General features: G+C 36.9%; 2 protein-coding genes across 4 annotated transcripts; both read right to left on the bottom strand.

The window, feature by feature from the left end:
- Window positions 1–1,403: 1,403 nt before the first annotated feature.
- Window positions 1,404–4,826, bottom strand: LOC127417195 (procathepsin L-like). The gene is made up of 7 exons (XM_051657033.1): window positions 4,701–4,826; window positions 4,383–4,505; window positions 4,107–4,259; window positions 2,241–2,465; window positions 1,863–2,031; window positions 1,639–1,756; window positions 1,404–1,503 (listed from the first exon to the last, which is right to left on the bottom strand). Exons 1-7 carry the CDS (start codon window positions 4,824–4,826, stop codon window positions 1,404–1,406), a joined length of 1,014 nt encoding a protein of 337 aa, XP_051512993.1.
- A 5,819-nt stretch (window positions 4,827–10,645) lies between these two features.
- LOC127417202 (uncharacterized) lies at window positions 10,646–19,267 on the bottom strand. Of its 3 annotated transcripts, none has more exons than XM_051657055.1 (4): window positions 19,142–19,267; window positions 16,634–16,954; window positions 14,768–14,897; window positions 10,646–14,192 (listed from the first exon to the last, which is right to left on the bottom strand). In XM_051657055.1, exons 1-4 carry the CDS (start codon window positions 19,224–19,226, stop codon window positions 14,117–14,119), a joined length of 612 nt encoding a protein of 203 aa, XP_051513015.1. In that variant the 5' UTR covers window positions 19,227–19,267; the 3' UTR covers window positions 10,646–14,116. The 3 variants fall into 3 exon arrangements, with proteins under 3 accessions (XP_051513015.1, XP_051513024.1, XP_051513006.1); XM_051657064.1 differs by having other exon boundaries at window positions 14,782–14,897; XM_051657046.1 differs by having other exon boundaries at window positions 10,647–14,276; window positions 14,782–14,897.
- Window positions 19,268–19,424: the final 157 nt, after the last annotated feature.

The raw sequence follows: 19,424 nt of genomic DNA, 5'->3' as shown, positions 1-19,424 counted from the left end.
CGCGTTTTCGCGCAAAAAAAAAAAAGAGCAAAACGCACCACAACCAAAGAGCAGAACGCAAGTGTCTCGAGATGCGTTTCTTTTTAACGTGACACGGCGTCTAAAAATGCAGCACTCGCGTGAGAGATGCTAAACACAGTGAAACGTGACGCAGTTGTCAGAAGACATCCATCTAGCGAATGTTTACATGGGAAAAAAAAAAAAAAAAAAGGAAAAAAAAAAAACAGCGCGAGCAAAAACACGTTCGTTTTGAACAACCCCTTGTTCACATGACGCAGCACTAGCTGAAGTTTCTCAGAAAGTTACCTCTCAAAAAGACAGACTTTCACTTGACTAGGTAAATTTACACTGTATCCAGCGCTGTTTATTCTCTGTATTCGTAAATATCCTGATACTGTTTTACGGCGTGAGAAAGCGCTCCAAATGATTCAGTGAGAGCGCTCTGAACGAACTGTACTGAATCACGAATCGATTCAGACCAGCTTGCAAGCCTGTTTGGCCAATTCACTGAAAATAACCGACTCAAAATAATTATTCATTTGCAAATTGGGCATTGCTCGTTCTTTTAAACAGCCAACATAAATACTTCAGGATTGATGAAATATTCTGAGAGCAAATATTTCTCAGGTCAGTCATGCTCATGGTACACACAGTACATACTGCCGTACAGCTGCAGGCGCCACTGTTGTAGTCCATCTGCCTCAAGGTATAGTGCATTCTGAGATGCTATTCTGCTCACTAAAATTGTACAGAGTGATTATCCGAGTTACCACAGCCTTTCGGTCATCATTTTTGGCCATTCTCTGTTGACCTCTCTCATCAACAAGGCTTTTCAGTCCACAGAACTGCTGCTCACTGGATGTTTTTGGCACCATTCGGAGTAAACTCTAGAGACTGTTGTGCATGAGGGGGGAAAAAAACAAAACAAAACCACAACCCCCACAGGAGATCAGCGGTTAAGAAACTCAAACCAGCACATCTAGCACCAACAATCATGCCACGGTCAAAATCAGAGATACAATTTTTTTCAAACATTAACTGAAACTCCTGAAGCAAATTAATTAGCTGCTTAGAAACGGGATGAATAAGTAGGTGTACAGGTGTTCTTAATGATGTGCTCAGTGAGTGTAGATCAACATTTAAAATACACGGTGCACATCAAAACCATTAACCATTTCCTTTTTTTTTTTTTTTTTTAAAGTGCATTAAGTATTTATAGAACGTCTTTGTACAAATAACAGCCAAAACTGTATATAAACAAATCAATTAAGAGTCCTAAAATGCAGTCACAATACTTAATACAAATTCAAACAGCAGGTAGCTTCAAATTAAAAACAGCATTTAAAATGAAAGTCATAGTCTTGTCCTAGCACTTTGAGAATGCAGAGAACAGTTCACTGGCATTACACCAGGGGATAGCTGGCTGATGTCGCAATGCCACAATGGTTCTTACGGTCCTTAGCCATGTAGATGTAGCCTTTGTCACCCCACTTTTCGGTCCAGCTAAAAAAATAAAATAAAATAAAATGAGCACAGCCTTACAATGGAATATAGAGATTTTTCTTTCCTCCACCAAACTTACACATGTAATTGTTCTTTTCAGGACAGTGGAAATGCACCCTTGAAGTAAGAGCTTACCTGTTCTTTACGATCCAGTATTTCCTCCCTGCAACATCAGCACCTTCATATCCATAACCAACCACCAAAACTTCATGGTCCAGTTCTTCACTGCTGCACTCCTTTTCATAATAGATGCCTAGAGTAGAGGGTTAGGGAAATAATGTTACTTGAGAAATTGCAAAAATGCAACCAACATAATTGTCTTTAACAGGTTTAAAATGACAAGGCCCGATAACACTCACCAGACTGGTAGAACTGGAAGGATTCATGACCAGCATCAATAGCAACAGCTATAGGACCAACAGCTGCAACAGCCTTCATCAGAACATGCTCTTTACCACTGGGAATGTCCACAAAACCAGTGTCATTAGCAGCACTGTAACTGGGGTCATAGTGGCATGGCTGATCATCCTGAAAGAAAATATAAATGGGACAGTACATTATATACACCTCATCTGGAGTTGCCAATTCAAATGGCCAGTAAGTGTTATGGGAGTTAAAAGGAAAGCAATCAATAGACTTATTGTACAAGTTACAAGACCCTCCAGTGATAGGACTCTTAATACCATTATGACAACAGCATGCATAATTACAAGCAAGTAGGAGCACACAATACTTACCATTGCAAGGTAGGGGTAGGACTCCTCAGAATCCAGTCCATTGTTGTCCTGAACATATTGGAAGGCCTGGATCGCGAGACCTCCATTGCAGCCTTGATTGCCCTCCGGCCTGGAACAGTCCATCAAGTTCTGCTCGCTCAAAGAAACCAGTTTTCCCGTTTTACGGAACAGCTGGCCCTCCAAGGCCCCTGTAGAGCTGAAAGCCCAGCAAGATCCACACTGGCCCTAGAATTAAACCAGCACTACTTTACCAAACAAAGAGCAAACACAAAGTATAATTTTAAAAATGATGACAGGACTCCATTACATACAGTTGCAATCAAAATTATTCAACCCTCCCTGACCAGCAATACGTTCTGGTGATGTGAATTAAAACACATCAACTAAAACCTCAGTAAACAGTCAAAGTTAGTTTTTGAATACACGAGTGATTGAGAACAAAGTTCAGTTTACCCAAATTAAAAAAAACTAAAAAACTAATTCTCTCCACAAATGTCATGTCAAAAATGTTCAACCCCCAAAGTCAATCATTTGTGGAGCATCCTTTATCCTTAATAACAGCAAATAAATGTTTCAGGTAAGTGTTCTCAGGCTTCGGACACCTATCTATTAGAATTTTTACACATTTCTCATGAGCAAAAGCTTCCAGCTCATTGACATTCTTTGGTTTCTGTGCTGCCACTGCTTCCTTGAAATCCTAACAAAGGTTTCAATGGGATTTTAATGATGGACTGAAAGGGCCATTTAAAAAGGACATTCCACAACCTATCCCTGAACCAGATTTTGGACAGCTTGGATGAATCCTTGGTGTTATTGTCTGCTGGAAAATCCAGTGATCACCAAGCTTCAATTTACACACTGAAGGCATCACATTTTTCATGCCAAAATGGCCTAATACCTGAAAGAATCCATGGTGCCAGTCACATAGTCAGGATAGCAGTTTCCTGCAGCTGCAAAACACCCCCATAACAGGACTGACCCACCTCCATGCTTGACTGTGGGGATGGTGTCCTTCTTGTCACCTTACTCCATCTTACTGCTGACCCATGGGTCTAAAACTCATTTTTAGTTTAGTGTCATACGTCTATAAAACCTTCTTCCAGGACTCCACAGGTCTTTCCTACTCCTTTCCTATTACTTCTTGAATATTCAAGTCAACATTTCCCTTGGTGAGGTTTTCCACACCCCAAGAAGGTTGCTGTTGTACCATATTTAAATTTATGAATGGTGCTGCCAACTTTATCTATTGGAAATTGAAGTGCCTTGGAAATATACTTTTAGCCATGACCTTTCTTGTGTAATGAAATAAATCTCCTCTATTAGCTTGAGACAGCTTATTTTTAATTGCATTTTTTGCATAGAAATACATTTTTGCTTACAACGCTAAACTTTAAGTGCCACTGCAGACTGATGACTTAATTTTGTTTTAAAACAAATACTTGTGTAGCCTTACATATTTAAGAAACAGCTACATGCAATAGGGGTTGAATAATTATGACAAAAAAAAATCCTGCCATTTACAAATATTAGGTTATATATTCACACTATGACTTTGAATGAGTCTCTCAACTGATATTGATAAAGTTTAAAAATTCTGGTTCATCAGAAAAGCTTACCTTTGTAAATCCTTACTGCTTTGGTGGGGGAGGTTGAATAATTTCGATTGCAACTGTAGACAAAATGATCTCTGGAAACCAGTCTGATGAAATGTTCATGATTTGAGCACATTGGGTTTACCACATGGGACTGGTAAGGCTAATAGCATATTCAGTGTAGTAACAGCAGATGCAACTGGGTTATGTGTAACTATAAGAGTGACACTGGTAAAGCCATTGTTAATGTTGGGGCTCTCTATTGTAGTCGTACCTGGTCTTTGACAGGGGTGACATAGCCCTTCTCCCTCCAGTCAACCTGTTGGGGAGCCTGAAAAAAGCTGGGCTCCATGAACAAAGAGCCCCTTGATTTCTGGCTGGGGTTGTGCTTGTAACCATTCATTGTCTGCCTGAACTCTTCATTTGTCTGTGAGACAAAGGATGAAAAAAAGCTTAAGAACACTGCCTCTGAACATTACACTTTAAAATTAAATCAACCCAGAATAAATAATCCATGCTTGCAATAACCCAGACATATTAAGGAACTCACCTGATCACCAAATTGGTTCATGCCCAGTCGGTAGGTGTGTTTGCCCATGGAATGCTCAAGGTTGTGTAGCTCAATTTTTCTAAAGTTCTTCTCCCAAACCATTCTCCTCCACATCTCCTCTTTCTGAGAGAGAAAAAAAAAAAAAAAAAAAAAAAAACACTATAAAACACCCATCTGTCTTTGTGCAATCACTAGTGTGCCAAGACAATGCAGATTCAGTTTGTTACCAGTTTAACACAGTTTAGTTCTTCCATGTCACAGATTTATACAAAAAAGTCATTTGAATTGTATGTTTGGTTACAAACTAGTACTACAGACCTCATGGTATTTCTTTCCATGCCAGCTCTTCCACAGATGCCAGTTGTCTTCTAACTGCTGGTCTAAGCTTGGAGCAGTGAACACTGCACGAATGCATAGCATGAGGACGGAAGCAAACAACATCATCCTCCGTGCACAACTGTTGATGGGTGAAAATAAGACTCGAATTGATATATATACAGACTACAACAGTAAATTAGCTTGTAAATTTCAACTGGTTAAAAAAAAAAAAAAATTTTTGTAAACAAATGTGCAGCATTTCAAGTTTTACTAGACCAAAAAAAAAAAAAAAAAAAAAAAAAACCATTCATATAGACCACTCCGTTTTAGGTAAAGGTCAAAACAAACTGTGGACAATTAATATTGCCATTCTGTCACCGCAAAGCTGATATATCCTCTACAGAAGGAGCTGATATTTACATTTAAAAAAAAAAAATTAAAAAAAAATAAAAAATAAAAAAATTAAAATGCTTCTTAGGTAGATAAATACGCACTCACAAACGCCACAATTCCCCAAATAAGAAAAATAAACTCACATTAAACCGGCGAGTGAAACTATTATTATTGTTTACCACCAAACGTCTTTTAAAGCCTGGCTGACCGCAAACGCTGCCTCTGATTGGCTAAGGGTGATGACGAGCTACATGTTTTCAGCCAATCCTCTCTCTTAAGTATGAACCAGAGAAAAATTTAATTTATTCACCCATGTGATCCAGCAGCACCACAAGACCCACAACTCATTACTGGAATACAGTGATAATTTTGAATATCGGGTTTAAAATGTATATAGGAAAAGCCGTTGACCATTATATTGCTACTTTTAAAAGCTACTGTTTATAATATTTGATGTAAAAGTAAACTAAGAGAATTAATTTAGTTATCTCAGTGCTCTGCTGGCACTGCGGTAACAAATCGGTCTTAATTTATTGCATTTATTTATAGACCTATTATATTTGAATGTTTATTGCATGTCTCTGTTCTGTGTTTATTTCCCATTTTTATTTCGTTTCTTTGTGTTTGTTGTTCAGGTAGGCTATGCAGCAGACAAAGAAACATTTGACAGCATGTCAAAATGTGACCAAGTCAACATGTTGAAACAGCAAATATAGGAAATCAAAATTAAAACATGTAGCCTGTTGAAAGAGAAAATTCTCCTTCTAAGCACTTTAAAGAATAATCACTGAATTATGTTTCATATGACTCTTTTACACACTGATCTGTTTACACACACTTAGGTTAAAGTCATTCAAGCTAATTTTTTAACCACTCCACAGATTTAATATTAGCAAACTATAGTTTTGGCATGTCGTTTAGGACATCTACTTTGTGAATGATATGAGTAATCTTTCCAAAAATTGTTTACAGACAGATTGTTTCACTTTTAATTGACTATATCACAATTCCAGTGGGTCAGAAGTTTACATACACTAAGTTAACTGTGCCTTTAAGCAGCTTGGAAAATTCCAGAAAATTATGTCAAGCCTTTAGACAATTAGCCAATTAGCTTCTGATAGGATGTGTACTGAATTGGAGGTGTACCTGCGGATGTAATTTAAGGCCTACCTTCAAACTCAGTTCCTCTTTGATTGACATCATGGGAAAATCAAAATCAGCCAAGACCTCAGAAAGAAAAAATTGTGGACCTCCACAAGTCTGGTTCATCCTTGAGAGCAATTTCCAAATGCCTGAAGGTACCATGTTCATCCGTACAAACAACAGTACGCAAGTATAAACACCATGGGTCCACGCAGCCATCATACTGCTCAGGAAGGAAACACATTCTGTCTCCTAGAGATGAACATAGTTTGGCGTGAAAAGTGCAAATCAATCCCAGAACAACAGCAAAGGACCTTGTGAAGATGCTGGAGGAAACAGGTAGACAAGTATTTATATCCACAATAAAATGTGTCCTATGTCGACATAACCTGAAAGGCTGTTCAGCAAGGAAGTAGCCACTGCTCAAAAACTGCCCTAAAAAAGCCAGACTACAGATTGCAAGTGCACATGGGGACAAAGATCTTACTTTTTTGAGAAATTTCCTCTGGTCTAGTGAAACAAAAGTTTAACTGTTTGGCCATAATGACCATCATTATGTTTGAAGAAAAAAGGGTGAGGCTTACAAGCTGAAGAACACCATCCCAGTCGTGAAGCATGGGGGTGGCAGCATCAAGTTGTGGGGGTGCTTTGCTGCAGGAGGGACTGGTGCATTTCACAAAATAGATGGCATCATGAGGAAGGAAAATTGTGGATATATTGAAGCAACATCTCAAGACATCAGCCAAGAAGTTAAAGCTCGGTTGCAAATGGGTCTTCCAAATGGACAATGACCCCAAGCATACCTTCAAAGTTGTGGCAAAATGGCTTAAGGACAACAAAATCAAAGTATTGGAGTGGCTATCACAAAGCCCTGACCCCAATCCGATAGAAAATTTGTGGGCAGAACTGAAAAAGCATGTGTGAGCAAGGAGGCCTGCAGACCTGACTCAGTTACACTAGTTCTGTCTGGAGGAATGGGCCAAAATTCAAGCAACTTATTGTGAGAAGCTTGTGGAAGGCTACCCAAAATATTTGACCCAAGTTAAAGAATTTAAAGGCAATGATACCAAATACTAACAAATTGTATGTAAACTTCTGACCCACTGGGAATGTGATGAAAGAAATAAAAGCTGAAATCATTCTCTCTACTATTATTCTGACATTTCACATTCTTCAAATAAAGTAGTGATCCTAACTGACCAAAGACAGGGAATGTTTTCTATGATTAAATGTCAGAAATTGTGAGAAATGGAGTTTAAATGTCTTTGGCTAAGGTGTATGTAAACTTGTGACTTTAACTGTATATGGTATGTAGGCCTACACACTGTACTTCCTGGTGTTGGATAATAGCTTCTGATATTGGTGTTTAAATTTCAAAACCACATGTGACATTTGGGTACAAATTGTCTTACATCTCAGTTTAAAACCTTTTTGCTCTCAGTTAAGTGCAGCAACAGATTCTGAATATTAACACACTGCAAGAAAGTAAAGTTTGTGCATTTAAGCTAGAGAATCGGTCAGATAAGATGCAGTGTGGATCGTAACTAAATAACTCCCTGGAGTAAAAGTCTTCACTTAAAATAAATAATTAAATAAAAAAAACTTAAAAAAAAATTTATTTTGATAAATCAGTTTTTTCAAACCAAATCAGTCTTTCATTCAAATTGCAATATGTAATGGTTCTGTAACTCATGTCAATGATCAATCTCTCTCTGTCTTCCATTATTACAAATCTTATATTATTTTTTTAAATACATTTTCTCATTATCTTTATCAATTTATTCAAAGTGCTAGTGTCTAAGGATGATGGCTTTCTGTAGGTGAGTCGTTTTGACATATACAGTATAAAATGGTGTCATAACAGAGGATTTGGTTAGTGCAGGACATCACTTATTCAACACAAATCCCCAACAGTTACTAAAAAACATAATACAGCCACTGACATTTCTTAGCAGACAACAAAACACAAAAAAGGGAAATTTAAAGGAAATCTGTGGTCTGATGTTTGATTGAATGATTATAATGTGAACCATTATAATGCCATTAGTAATCAGTTTTTAAACAGTGCCAAAACCCATGGCTAAAAGATTAAATAAGAAGTAATGATATTCAATGTGTTTATCAGAAGTAGGTGTTATTAACTGCATTGTGTAAATATACAGTGTATTTTATGTTATTAATCTGGTCAATCAGCAAATTATGTAATCAGAAAGGAGCCAGAACAAATGATTGTGGAAATCAGATTTCAGGTGAAAGCCGAAAGATTGTGTAAACCTCACTCCTACTGATGGCCTTTTTAAACTACAAAGAGCATGCATGTTAGAAAGTGACTTTTCTTGTGGTGACCCACATATCATTATTGATGTAAATAATCTCAAAAGTTGTGCTCAATGTTTTCTTACAAAGCTAAAAAAAAAACAATAGATGTATGTATGTTGTTCAACAGGGACCCTAAGCAACATACACATCTGTCCTTGATTTGTTTTTATTAATCAAAAACAAATGCATTTATTTTATTTAAATAAATAAAAAAAATATTTCATGTAGGCATATTATTTATTTTATGACTGTTTTCTGTTAAGGAACCATTTTAATGTTTATTCTTGTAGGAGTTGTGGAAATGTACTAATGTACATCTATGGTTTGACGTACTTTCCTTGAACACTGCCACCATCTGAACAACAAGGGGCAATGCAACTTGGTAGCCCGCCAGATCAATGACTGAAACTGAACTTTCCAGAAACATCTCTTTAAAAAAAAAAAAAAAAAAAAAAAATCTGTGACTTTTAGGAAAGTCTCTTGCTTTGGTACACAGTAAAAGGTGTTGACTGTGAAAAGTTAAACATTTGAGTGCAACCTTAATTTAGATTTGGCAACATCTACACAAAAAAAAAAAAAAAAAAAAAAATTCCATCAAATTACAATTGTAACTGAAAATAAATTAATAACACTTATACATATATACATATATAATACTTATATATATATACAGGTGCATCTCAATAAATTAGAATGTCGTGGAAAAGTTCATTTATTTCAGTAATTCAACTCAAATTGTGAAACTCGTGTATTAAATAAATTCAATGCACACAGACTGAAGTAGTTTAAGTCTTTGGTTCTTTTAATTGTGATGATTTTGGCTCACATTTAACAAAAACCCACCAATTCACTATCTCAAAAAATTAGAATACATCATAAGACCAATAAAAAAAACATTTTTAGTGAATTGTTGGCCTTCTGGAAAGTATGTTCATTTACTGTATATGTACTCAATACTTGGTAGGGGCTCCTTTTGCTTTAATTACTGCCTCAATTCGGTGTGGCATGGAGGTGATCAGTTTGTGGCACTGCTGAGGTGGTATGGAAGCCCAGGTTTCTTTGACAGTAGCCTTCAGCTCATCTGCATTTTTTGGTCTCTTGTTTCTCATTTTCCTCTTGACAATACCCCATAGATTCTCTATGGGGTTCAGGTCTGGTGAGTTTGCTGGCCAGTCAAGCACACCAACACCATGGTCATTTAACCAACTTTTGGTGCTTTTGGCAGTGTGGGCAGGTGCCAAATCCTGCTGGAAAATGAAATCAGCATCTTTAAAAAGCTGGTCAGCAGAAGGAAGCATGAAGTGCTCCAAAATTTCTTGGTAAACGGGTGCAGTGACTTTGGTTTTCAAAAAACACAATGGACCAACACCAGCAGATGACACTGCACCCCAAATCATCACAGACTGTGGAAACTTAACACTGGACTTCAAGCAACTTGGGCTATGAGCTTCTCCACCCTTCCTCCAGACTCTAGGACCTTGGTTTCCAAATGAAATACAAAACTTGCTCTCATCTGAAAAGAGGACTTTGGACCACTGGGCAACAATCCAGTTCTTCTTCTCCTTAGCCCATGTAAGACGCCAGGAGTGGCATAACAAGAGGAATACGACAACTGTAGCCAAATTCCTTGACATGTCTGTGTGTGGTGGCTCTTGATGCCTTGACCCCAGCCTCAGTCCATTCCTTGTGAAGTTCACCCAAATTCTTGAATCAATTTTGCTTGACAATCCTCATAAGGCTGCGGTTCTCTCGGTTGGTTGTGCATCTTTTTCTTCCACACTTTTTCCTTCCACTCAACTTTCTGTTAACATGCTTGGATACAGCACTCTGTGAACAGCCAGCTTCTTTGGCAATGAATGTTTGTGGCTTACCCTCCTTGTGAAGGGTGTCAATGATTGTCTTCTGGACAACTGTCAGATCAGCAGTCTTCCCCATGATTGTGTAGCCTAGTGAACCAAACTGAGAGACCTTTTTGAAGGCTCAGGAAACCTTTGCAGGTGTTTTGAGTTGATTAAATGATTGGCATGTCACCATATTCTAATTTTTTGAGATAGTGAATTGGTGGGTTTTTGTTAAATGTGAGCCAAAATCATCACAATTAAAAGAACCAAAGACTTAAACTACTTCAGTCTGTGTGCACTGAATTTATTTAAAACACGAGTTTCACAATTTGAGTTGAATTACTGAAATAAATGAACTTTTCCACGACATTCTAATTTATTGAGATGAACCTGTATATATATTACAGATTTTATTGTTTATTTCAGCAATATTTTTAATCAAATAACAAGATTTTATAATTTTTTTTCCCCATGAAATGTGTCAGGGTCACGTGATCAGTAATACGTAAGTCTTACTTTCTTTCTTTCTTTCTTTCTTTCTTTCTTTCTTTCTTTCCTCCAGTCTATTTATGTCCCTTATGTTATTATGATGGGAAAAAAGATAGATTTAATGGCTGCATAAAAAGGACATACTTTTTGTTGCCATAGAAAAAAAAACAGAGAAAACATTACAAATAAGAATTCATATAAAAATAAGACTGAAGACTACTTAACCCTCATATTGCGTTCAAAGTCTGCATACACCTTTTGCATTTGCGGGTCAGTTTTGACCCAGTGGAATTTTAAGCTTATAAATCATTAATAATCCAGTTATTTTCATCAAAAACCATATTGTAGCTCATTGTTAACTTATTAGCTGTTCATACATGTAAAAATATACTGAAAAATATAAATGTTATTATGTATGATGTCAGTTTATTTATTAAAAAAATTATAAATTCTTTAACATTTCAAAACATACATTAACTACAGGTAAAAAAGTGTGATACATTTGAAGATATATTTTTTTTTATCAAGGTTTAAATGAAATTTCATTTGAATATAACATTGCATTAAATTTATATAAATATTTAAAGTGAGAATTTCTAGTAATTCTCCTAATAACTTCCACATTAATTACATTTCTCATTACTGCTGAAAAACAACTCAGTAGTCAAAATCTGCGCAACCAAATATGTTTTTCCAATCAAACCATATCAAAACAACTATACAACACAACTACACAACATCTGTACTTGTATACAATGTTTTTAAACTAAATGTATTCTGTTTATTGCATGAACTGCTGAATGTTAATGTGTGATTATGGTACAAGCTGGTTCATTATCAGATCAGCCTGTAGAGAGCGGCAGAGTAAAATGTAGACTTTTCTTCCTTCAACCCTTATTCAGACTATGTATGCTTGAACTTTTGCTCTTGCCACACCTCCCTATAGGCAGTTTTTTCTTTGATATATATTATTTGTTATGTTTGTTACATCTGGTTTGTCAGTTCTGTGTGTGCTTGAGACTATATGTGTATGTGTGAGCATGTTTGTAAACAAGATGCAGTGCCATTTTGAGACACAAAAGTGTGTTTGAGAGCATGGGAAAGAGGCTAAATGTAAATAAAGTATTTAAAGAAAAATCTAATTCATAAATGTGTGAAAATACAGTTGAAGTCAGAAGTTTACATACACCTTAGCCAAATACATTTAAACTCAGTTTTTCACAATTTCTGACATTTAATCGTAGAAAACATTCCCTGTCTTAGGTCAGTTAGGATCACTACTTTATTTTAAGAATGTGAAATGTCAGAATAATAGTAGAGAGAATTATTTATTTCAGCTTTTATTTCTTTCATCACATTCCCAGTGGGTCAGAAGTTTACATACAATTTGTTAGTATTTGGTAGCGTTGCCTTTAAATTGTATAATTTGGGTCAAATGTTTTAGGTAGCCTTCCACAAGCTTCTCACAATAAGTTGCAATTTTGGCCCATTCCTCCAGACAGAACTGGTGTAACTGAGTCAGGTTTGTAGGCCTCTTTGCTCGCACATGCTTTTTCAGTTCTGCCCACATATTTTCTATCGGATTGAGGTCAGGGCTTTGTGATGGCCACTCCAGTACCTTGACTTTGTTGTCCTTAAGCCATTTTGCCACAACTTTGGAGGTATGCTTGTCCATTTGGGAGACCCATTTGTGACCAAGCTTTAACTTCCTGGCTGTTGTCTTGAGATGTTGCTTCAATATATCCACATAATTTTCCTTCCTCATGATGCCATTTATTTTGTGAAGTGCACCAGTCCCTCCTACAGCAAAGCACCCCCACAACATGATGCTGCCACCCCCATGCTTCACAGTTGGGATGGTGTTCTTCGGCTTGCAAGCCTCACCCTTTTTCCTCCAAACATAACAATGGTCATTATGGCCAAACAGTTCCATTTTTGTTTCATTAGACCAGAGGACAAAATCTTTGTCCCCATGTGCACTTGCAAACTCTAGTCTGGCTTTTTTATGGTGGTTTTGGAGTGTTGGCTTCTTCCTTGCTGAGCAGTCCATATGTCGATATGGGACTCGTTTTACTGTGGATATAGATACTTGTCTACCTGTTTCCTCCAGCATCTTTACAAGGTCCTTTGCTGTTGTTCTGGGATTGATTTGCACTTTTCGCACCAAACTACGTTCATCTCTAGGAGGCAGAATGTGTCTCCTTCCTGAGTTGTATGATGGCTGCATGGTCCCATGGTGTTTATACTTGCATACTATTGTTTATAACATGGTATCTTCAGGCATTTGGAAATTGCTCCCAAGGATGAACCAGACTTGTGGAGGTCCACAATTATTTTTCTGAGGTCTTGGGTGATTTCTTTTGATTTTCCCATGATGTCAAGCAAAGAGGAACTGAGTTTGAAGGTAGGCCTTAAAATACATCCAGAGGTACACCTCCAATTCAGTACACCTCCTATCAGAAGCTAATTGGCTAATTGTCTAAAGGATTAACATAATTTTCTGAAATTTTCCAAGCTGCTAAAAGGCACAGTTAACTTAGTGTATGTAAACTTCTGACCCACTGGAATTGTGATATATTCAATTAGAAATGAAACAATTTATCTGTAAACAATTGTTGGAAAAATTACTCGTGTCATGCACAAAGTACATGCACAAGTCCTAAACAACTTGTCAAAACTATAGTTTGCTAATATTAAATCTGTGGAGTGGTTAAAAAATGAGTTTTAATGACTTCAACCTAAGTGTATCTAAACTTCTGACTTCAACTGTATATGCATAATATCATGTGTAAAGCCACAATTGATTTGACCCAGGAGCACAATTTTATAAAAATGGTTAGATCTCGTAAATAATTTCTTCTACAAATCAGAAAAAAAAAATAATTATGTTCATTTTGGTAGTCCTGACAAAAAAACAAAATTTGGTTCTTGTACGAAAAACTATATGGTATTAAAAAATTATGATTTACCTCTACTGGGTCAAAAATGACCCGAACGCAATAGGAGGGTAAAAAGCTAAGGGGATGCAGGTGTGTGTGTGTGTGTGTGTGTGTCAACTGGTCCACAAACATTCACAGTTTGTGTGAATGTTTCACAGTTTTTTAGAATCACTGTTTGTCAGAATCCAGTGATTAATTTAGTAAATATAAAAAGCCGTCCAGCCGCAAGTAAATCCTGCAGTACAGGCATCCAGTATCCAGTACAAGTACAGTTGGCAAGGTTAAGGAACATTTAGGTAATTGCCATCATCATGCTCTGCCTCTTCTTCTCTCTGTCTGCGTGTGCTATTGGGCTGGTCTGGATCTTTCTGCAGGACAGAAGTTTGACTGTCAGGAAGGCTTCCAGGATGCAGCGCAATGTGCACTGGAGTTTGTACCTTACTTCTCCTCTTCTAAGGGGAGAGACAGGGGTCAGATTTGCCAGAGCAAATGCTTGAAACATGGTTTAGTGTTTATTTAGAGTTAGAGTTCAGTGCTCAATATGTTTTGTCATTCTTTGATTAAACATCAATCTTTGGGTGTGCACTCTAAATATGGTGAACAGTATTTCTGAGTAATGAGATCCTATGTTTTTTCTTGAATTACTTAAATTACCATATATAACGAATCAGTCTACTAAACCTAAATTCAAGGTGCATGGCATATTCATCTGACAAATAAAATCCCACAGGGTAAATGTTTCATAACACCTCTGCACCCTCATAATCTCTTGAAAAACAGTGGGGCTTTTATGCTAATTTAACCTTTCTATTTATTTATTTCAAAATATGTTACAAAGTGCAATCTTTGCTACTACAAGATCTGCTCAAGTCCGCCCGACTTTGCTTTACATGCATCATTCTTTAAAGCCAGGAAGTCAATGAAGTATATAGACTCTCTTTACTTGTTCTCCATTACCCTATAGCAAACCACTCCAGCGATGATTCCACATAGTACTGCAAAACCTATGCCACAGTTCAAGGAGATTAACATCGTGATGGGGGGACCAGAGGGCTCTGAGAGAGCTGAGCGACCTGAGAGAACATGAACAATTACAAATATGTAATTTGTGTCAGAGTGCTGATAACTGTGTTATTATCTATCTTTGATCTTTTCTTGTTAGTACTAACAAACATCTCTCAATTTAAACCCAAATCAAACCAATTTGTCAAATGAGAAGAATAAACAAATCTTGAAAAATAAATTCACTGTTCACACTCTTCTTTTTTATGTCATCCCTCATCATTCTATGTGTTGTATTGCATGTCAGATCTTGTCAGAGGGTTGCATTTACCATGCATTTGATTTCAGTAAATGATATGTACACTCACTAACCATATTATTAGGAACACCTGTACTGACTTATTAATGCAATTATCTAATCAGCCAATCATGTGGCAGCAGTGCACTGCATAAAATCATGCATATATGGGTCAGAACCTTCAGTTAATGTTCACATCAACCATCAGAATGACGAAAAAAATGTGATCTCAGAAATTTCGACCATGGCATGATTTTTGGTGCCAGATGTGTTGGTTTGAGTATTTCTATAACTGCTGATATCCCGGGATTTTCACGCACAACATTCTCTAGAGTTTACTCAGAATGGTGCAAAAAGACAAAAAAACATCCAGTGAGAGAGGTCAACAGAGAATGGCCAGACAGGATCAAGCATACAGAAAGGCTACAGTAACTCAGATAACCACTCTGTACAGTGATGGGCTACAAAAGCAGAAGACCACGTTGAGTTCGACTTCTGGCAGCCAAGAACAGAAAGCAGAGGCTGCAGTGGGCCTACCATCTGTGCAACTCAGAAGAAATCAAGATTCATCAGGCCAGACTATGTTTTCCAGTCTTTAACTGTCCAGTTTTGGTGAGCCTGTGCCCACTGCAGCCTCAGCTTTCTGTTCTTGGCTGACAGAAGTGGAACCCGACATGGTCTTCTAATGTTGTAGCCCAGTTGCCTCAAGGTTTGACATGTTGTGCATTTTGAGATGCTATTCTGCTCACTACAATTGTATAGAGTGGTTATCTGAGTTACCGTAGCCTTTCTGTCAGCTCGAACCAGTCTGGCCATTCTCCGTTGACCTCTCTCATCAGAAGGCATTTCCATCCACAGAACTGCCACTCACTGGATGTTTTTTGTTTTTGGCACCATTCTGAGTAAACTCTAGAGACTGTCATGCATGAGATCAGGAGTTAAAGAAATACTCAAACCAGTCCGTCTGACTCCAACAATCATGCCACGGTTGAAATCACAGAGATCAAAATTTTTCCCCATTTTGATGGTTGATGTGAACATTAACTGAAGCTCCTGACTAGTATCTGCATGACATGATGCATTGCACTACTGCCACACGATTGGCTGATTAGATAATTGCATAAAATAAGTAGGTGTAGAGGTGTACCTGAAACAGTGGCCGGTGAGTGTATATTTTATTTCATGAAAAAACAGGGATATAAAAAAGTGAAATAGTTTCTAAGAATGGCTAACTAAGTGGTTAACACAACAGAAAAGTGCTATTACACCTTGTCTGCTTTGTTCTTACCACAAATGTGTCATACTTTATTCTGAATCTAAAATGTTACACAGATATAGGTGTGAACATTGCAATAGTTAAATAGATGTAAAAAGGTACTTATAATTCCTTAAAGTGCCATTTGTTGGAACAAAAATTGGCTTATTGAGATCTAACCAAATGTATGCCTAGTGTTATATGAAGAGAATTGTTGAAGAAGATGCCTTAATACATAAGAGGTATATTCCCACCATTTTTTGTCTCTTTCACCAGCGTTATTTCTCCAGTCAGACTCCCATCTGGGAAAGTGGTCAGTTTATAGCAGTAAGTCCCAAAGTCACTCTCTTGTACTGTTTCCAGTTTAAAGCTGTGATTTGATTCCACAGAAAGACGGTTAGTATAGTTGCTGTCCAGGATATTGAGTCCAAACTGAGGGCTGGACACAAAAACCTTCTGATTTGGACACCTGCTCAATTCTGTCTGGGTTAACTTCATGTCTCCTGTAACCTTAAATCTAAAAGATGCACTCCCACCCAAGACAGATTTAATCACATTTTCATCTGTTAAAGCTCCTATGACAAAGAAAGTGAAAAAAGACAAATAAATAGGGTGTAAAGAGAAAAGCTAATTTAATGGGATATACAAGAATATATCTCAGTACCTAAAGTCAAAAGAGTCAAAAGTCTCGATAGGCAAATGTGTGTTTTCCTTATAGTGGGTTTGTATGTTGGTTTCACGCTTATAAACCCTCTTAAATTAGAATCAATTTTGTTAAATTTATCCTCCAAATGAAAATACCAAGATTATCAAATTTCTTTTGCTATAGCGGTAAACAACGGCACGCAATAAAACATTATTGCATAAAAAATCGTTTTACATATTTTTTACATTACATTTCTTTAAAGATTTGTGTGTGTGTGTGTGTGTGTGTGTGTGTGTGTGTGTACAGATTTAACCTCCATTGTAGGGACCAAACCTGAGATCACTTACATTTTGGGGACCAGCCAGCGGTCCCCACAAGGGAAATGGCTTAGTGAACGTACTAAACGATGTTTTTATGAAAATGTAAAAATGCAAAAAGGTTTCTGTGAGGGTTAGGTTTAGGGGTAGGGTTAGGGTTAGGGGATAGAAATTATTGTTAGATCTGCATAAAATCCACAGAAGTCTATGTAAAGTCTCCACGATGATATAAAACAAAACATGTGTGTGTGTGTGTGTGTGGGCAGGTTTAAGTGGTTTACAAGGACTTTTTTTTAGGTTACAAACTGGTAATTACAAGGGTATTATGCTATAAATGTGGTTTATGAGGACATTTCTAGTGTCCCCATAATTCAAATCACTTAAAAACATACTAAATGAAGTTTTTTTGAAAATGTAAAAATGCAGAAAGTTTTTTTGTGAGGGTTAGGTTTAGGGGTAGGGTTAGGGGATAGAATCAATAGTTTGTACAGTATAAAAATCATTATGTCTGTGGAGAGTCCTCATAATGATAGCTGCACCAACATGTGTGTGTGTGTTTCAGAATTGTTTTACTGTTTACATTTTGCTGAAAAGTCAGTATAATGGAAAGTTCCACTGTGACAACTTACTACATCTGTCCACTATTGCAGTGGCTCTCAACTGGTGGGTTGCAACTCAAAATGGGTCACAAGTCTCTTCTAATAGGGTCACAGATAGCAAGATAAACAATGCTAAATGGAAATAATAAAATTAAACTAACAAAATAATACATAGTAAGGGTAGTAAATAAATAAGCTTATCACTTGTCAAAAGGGTGGAGAATACGTTTTCTATCTTTTGTTGTTGACATCGAAGGCTGCATGTTTAATCAAATTCTAACAGTATTTTGACTCAGATTCATCTGTCATTTGATAACATGGATAATACTAATACAATATCTGGCCTAGTGTTTGTTTCATTGAGTAAGGTGGTAAATCATACTCATATTGTTTTTTATGCAGTTAATTGTAAATGTTCCTATTAATTTAATAATTTTGCATATTTTTGGGTCTGTGCCATTTATGGTAATATTAATTAAGGTTAATGTTTGATTTAAGGTTATTTTTGTTCACTTTTTGTATAATAAACCATTCTGGTACTGTGCTGGGTTGCCACTTGATGTAAAAAGTAAAATCTGGGTCCTTTAGCAAAACCAGTTGAGAACTAAAGCACTGTTGGAGCATGTTGTCACAAAAGACCAAAGGGTGTTTAATAAACTATATTTTTTCCTGGAAAATATCAGTGGAAATTTAAGCCTATACAGATCGAGTTACTACTCTGGAATCATGACTTCAAAGTGTCTTTCATGAAGCTAAACACATCAGTCAGGCTTATATATGAAGCAGTTGGTCAGAACTGTTTATTCCTCCTATTTGGTTGCTTTCTCTCTCACACACACACACACACACACACACACATACACACACTTGATGTTGGTGCAGCTTTCAATATGAAGACTCTCCATAGACATAATGATTTTTATACTGTACGAACTATAGATTCTATCCCCTAACCCTACCCCTAAACCTAACCCTCACAAAAAAACTTTCTGCATTCTTACATTTTCAATAAAACATTGTTTAGTATGTTTTTTAAGCGATTTGAATTATGGGGACACTAGAAATGTCTTCATAAACCACATTTATAGCATAATACCCTTGTAATTAACAGTTTATAACCTAAAAAAAAGTCCTCATAAACCACTTATACCTGCCCACACACACACAGTCACAAACTCTTATAACACACATAAATGGTACCTGTTATAAGTGTTATGAAGAGTATCAGGCAATGGATCCAGTGTTTCTCAGGTAAGAGAGATGAGTTGGTTTGTCCGATCCTCATGGTGTCTCACTCTATACAGGATGTGCTTGATGGTGTCTAATGCATTTCTCAGCATAGACAGAAAGTTTCCACCAAAACAACCTGGCAGCTCTATAGCCCTCAAGGTGGGAGCAGGCCAGTGCTTCAGTAAATCTGATCTATTGAAACCAACATAACTTCCTGTTCAGAATGATCACATATGTATATAAACTATATATA

The sequence above is a fragment of the Myxocyprinus asiaticus genome, chromosome 3, assembly GCF_019703515.2.
Source record: "Myxocyprinus asiaticus isolate MX2 ecotype Aquarium Trade chromosome 3, UBuf_Myxa_2, whole genome shotgun sequence".
NCBI classification, from domain to species: domain Eukaryota; kingdom Metazoa; phylum Chordata; class Actinopteri; order Cypriniformes; family Catostomidae; genus Myxocyprinus; species Myxocyprinus asiaticus.
This window is presented reverse-complemented; position numbering and strand designations above follow the sequence as displayed.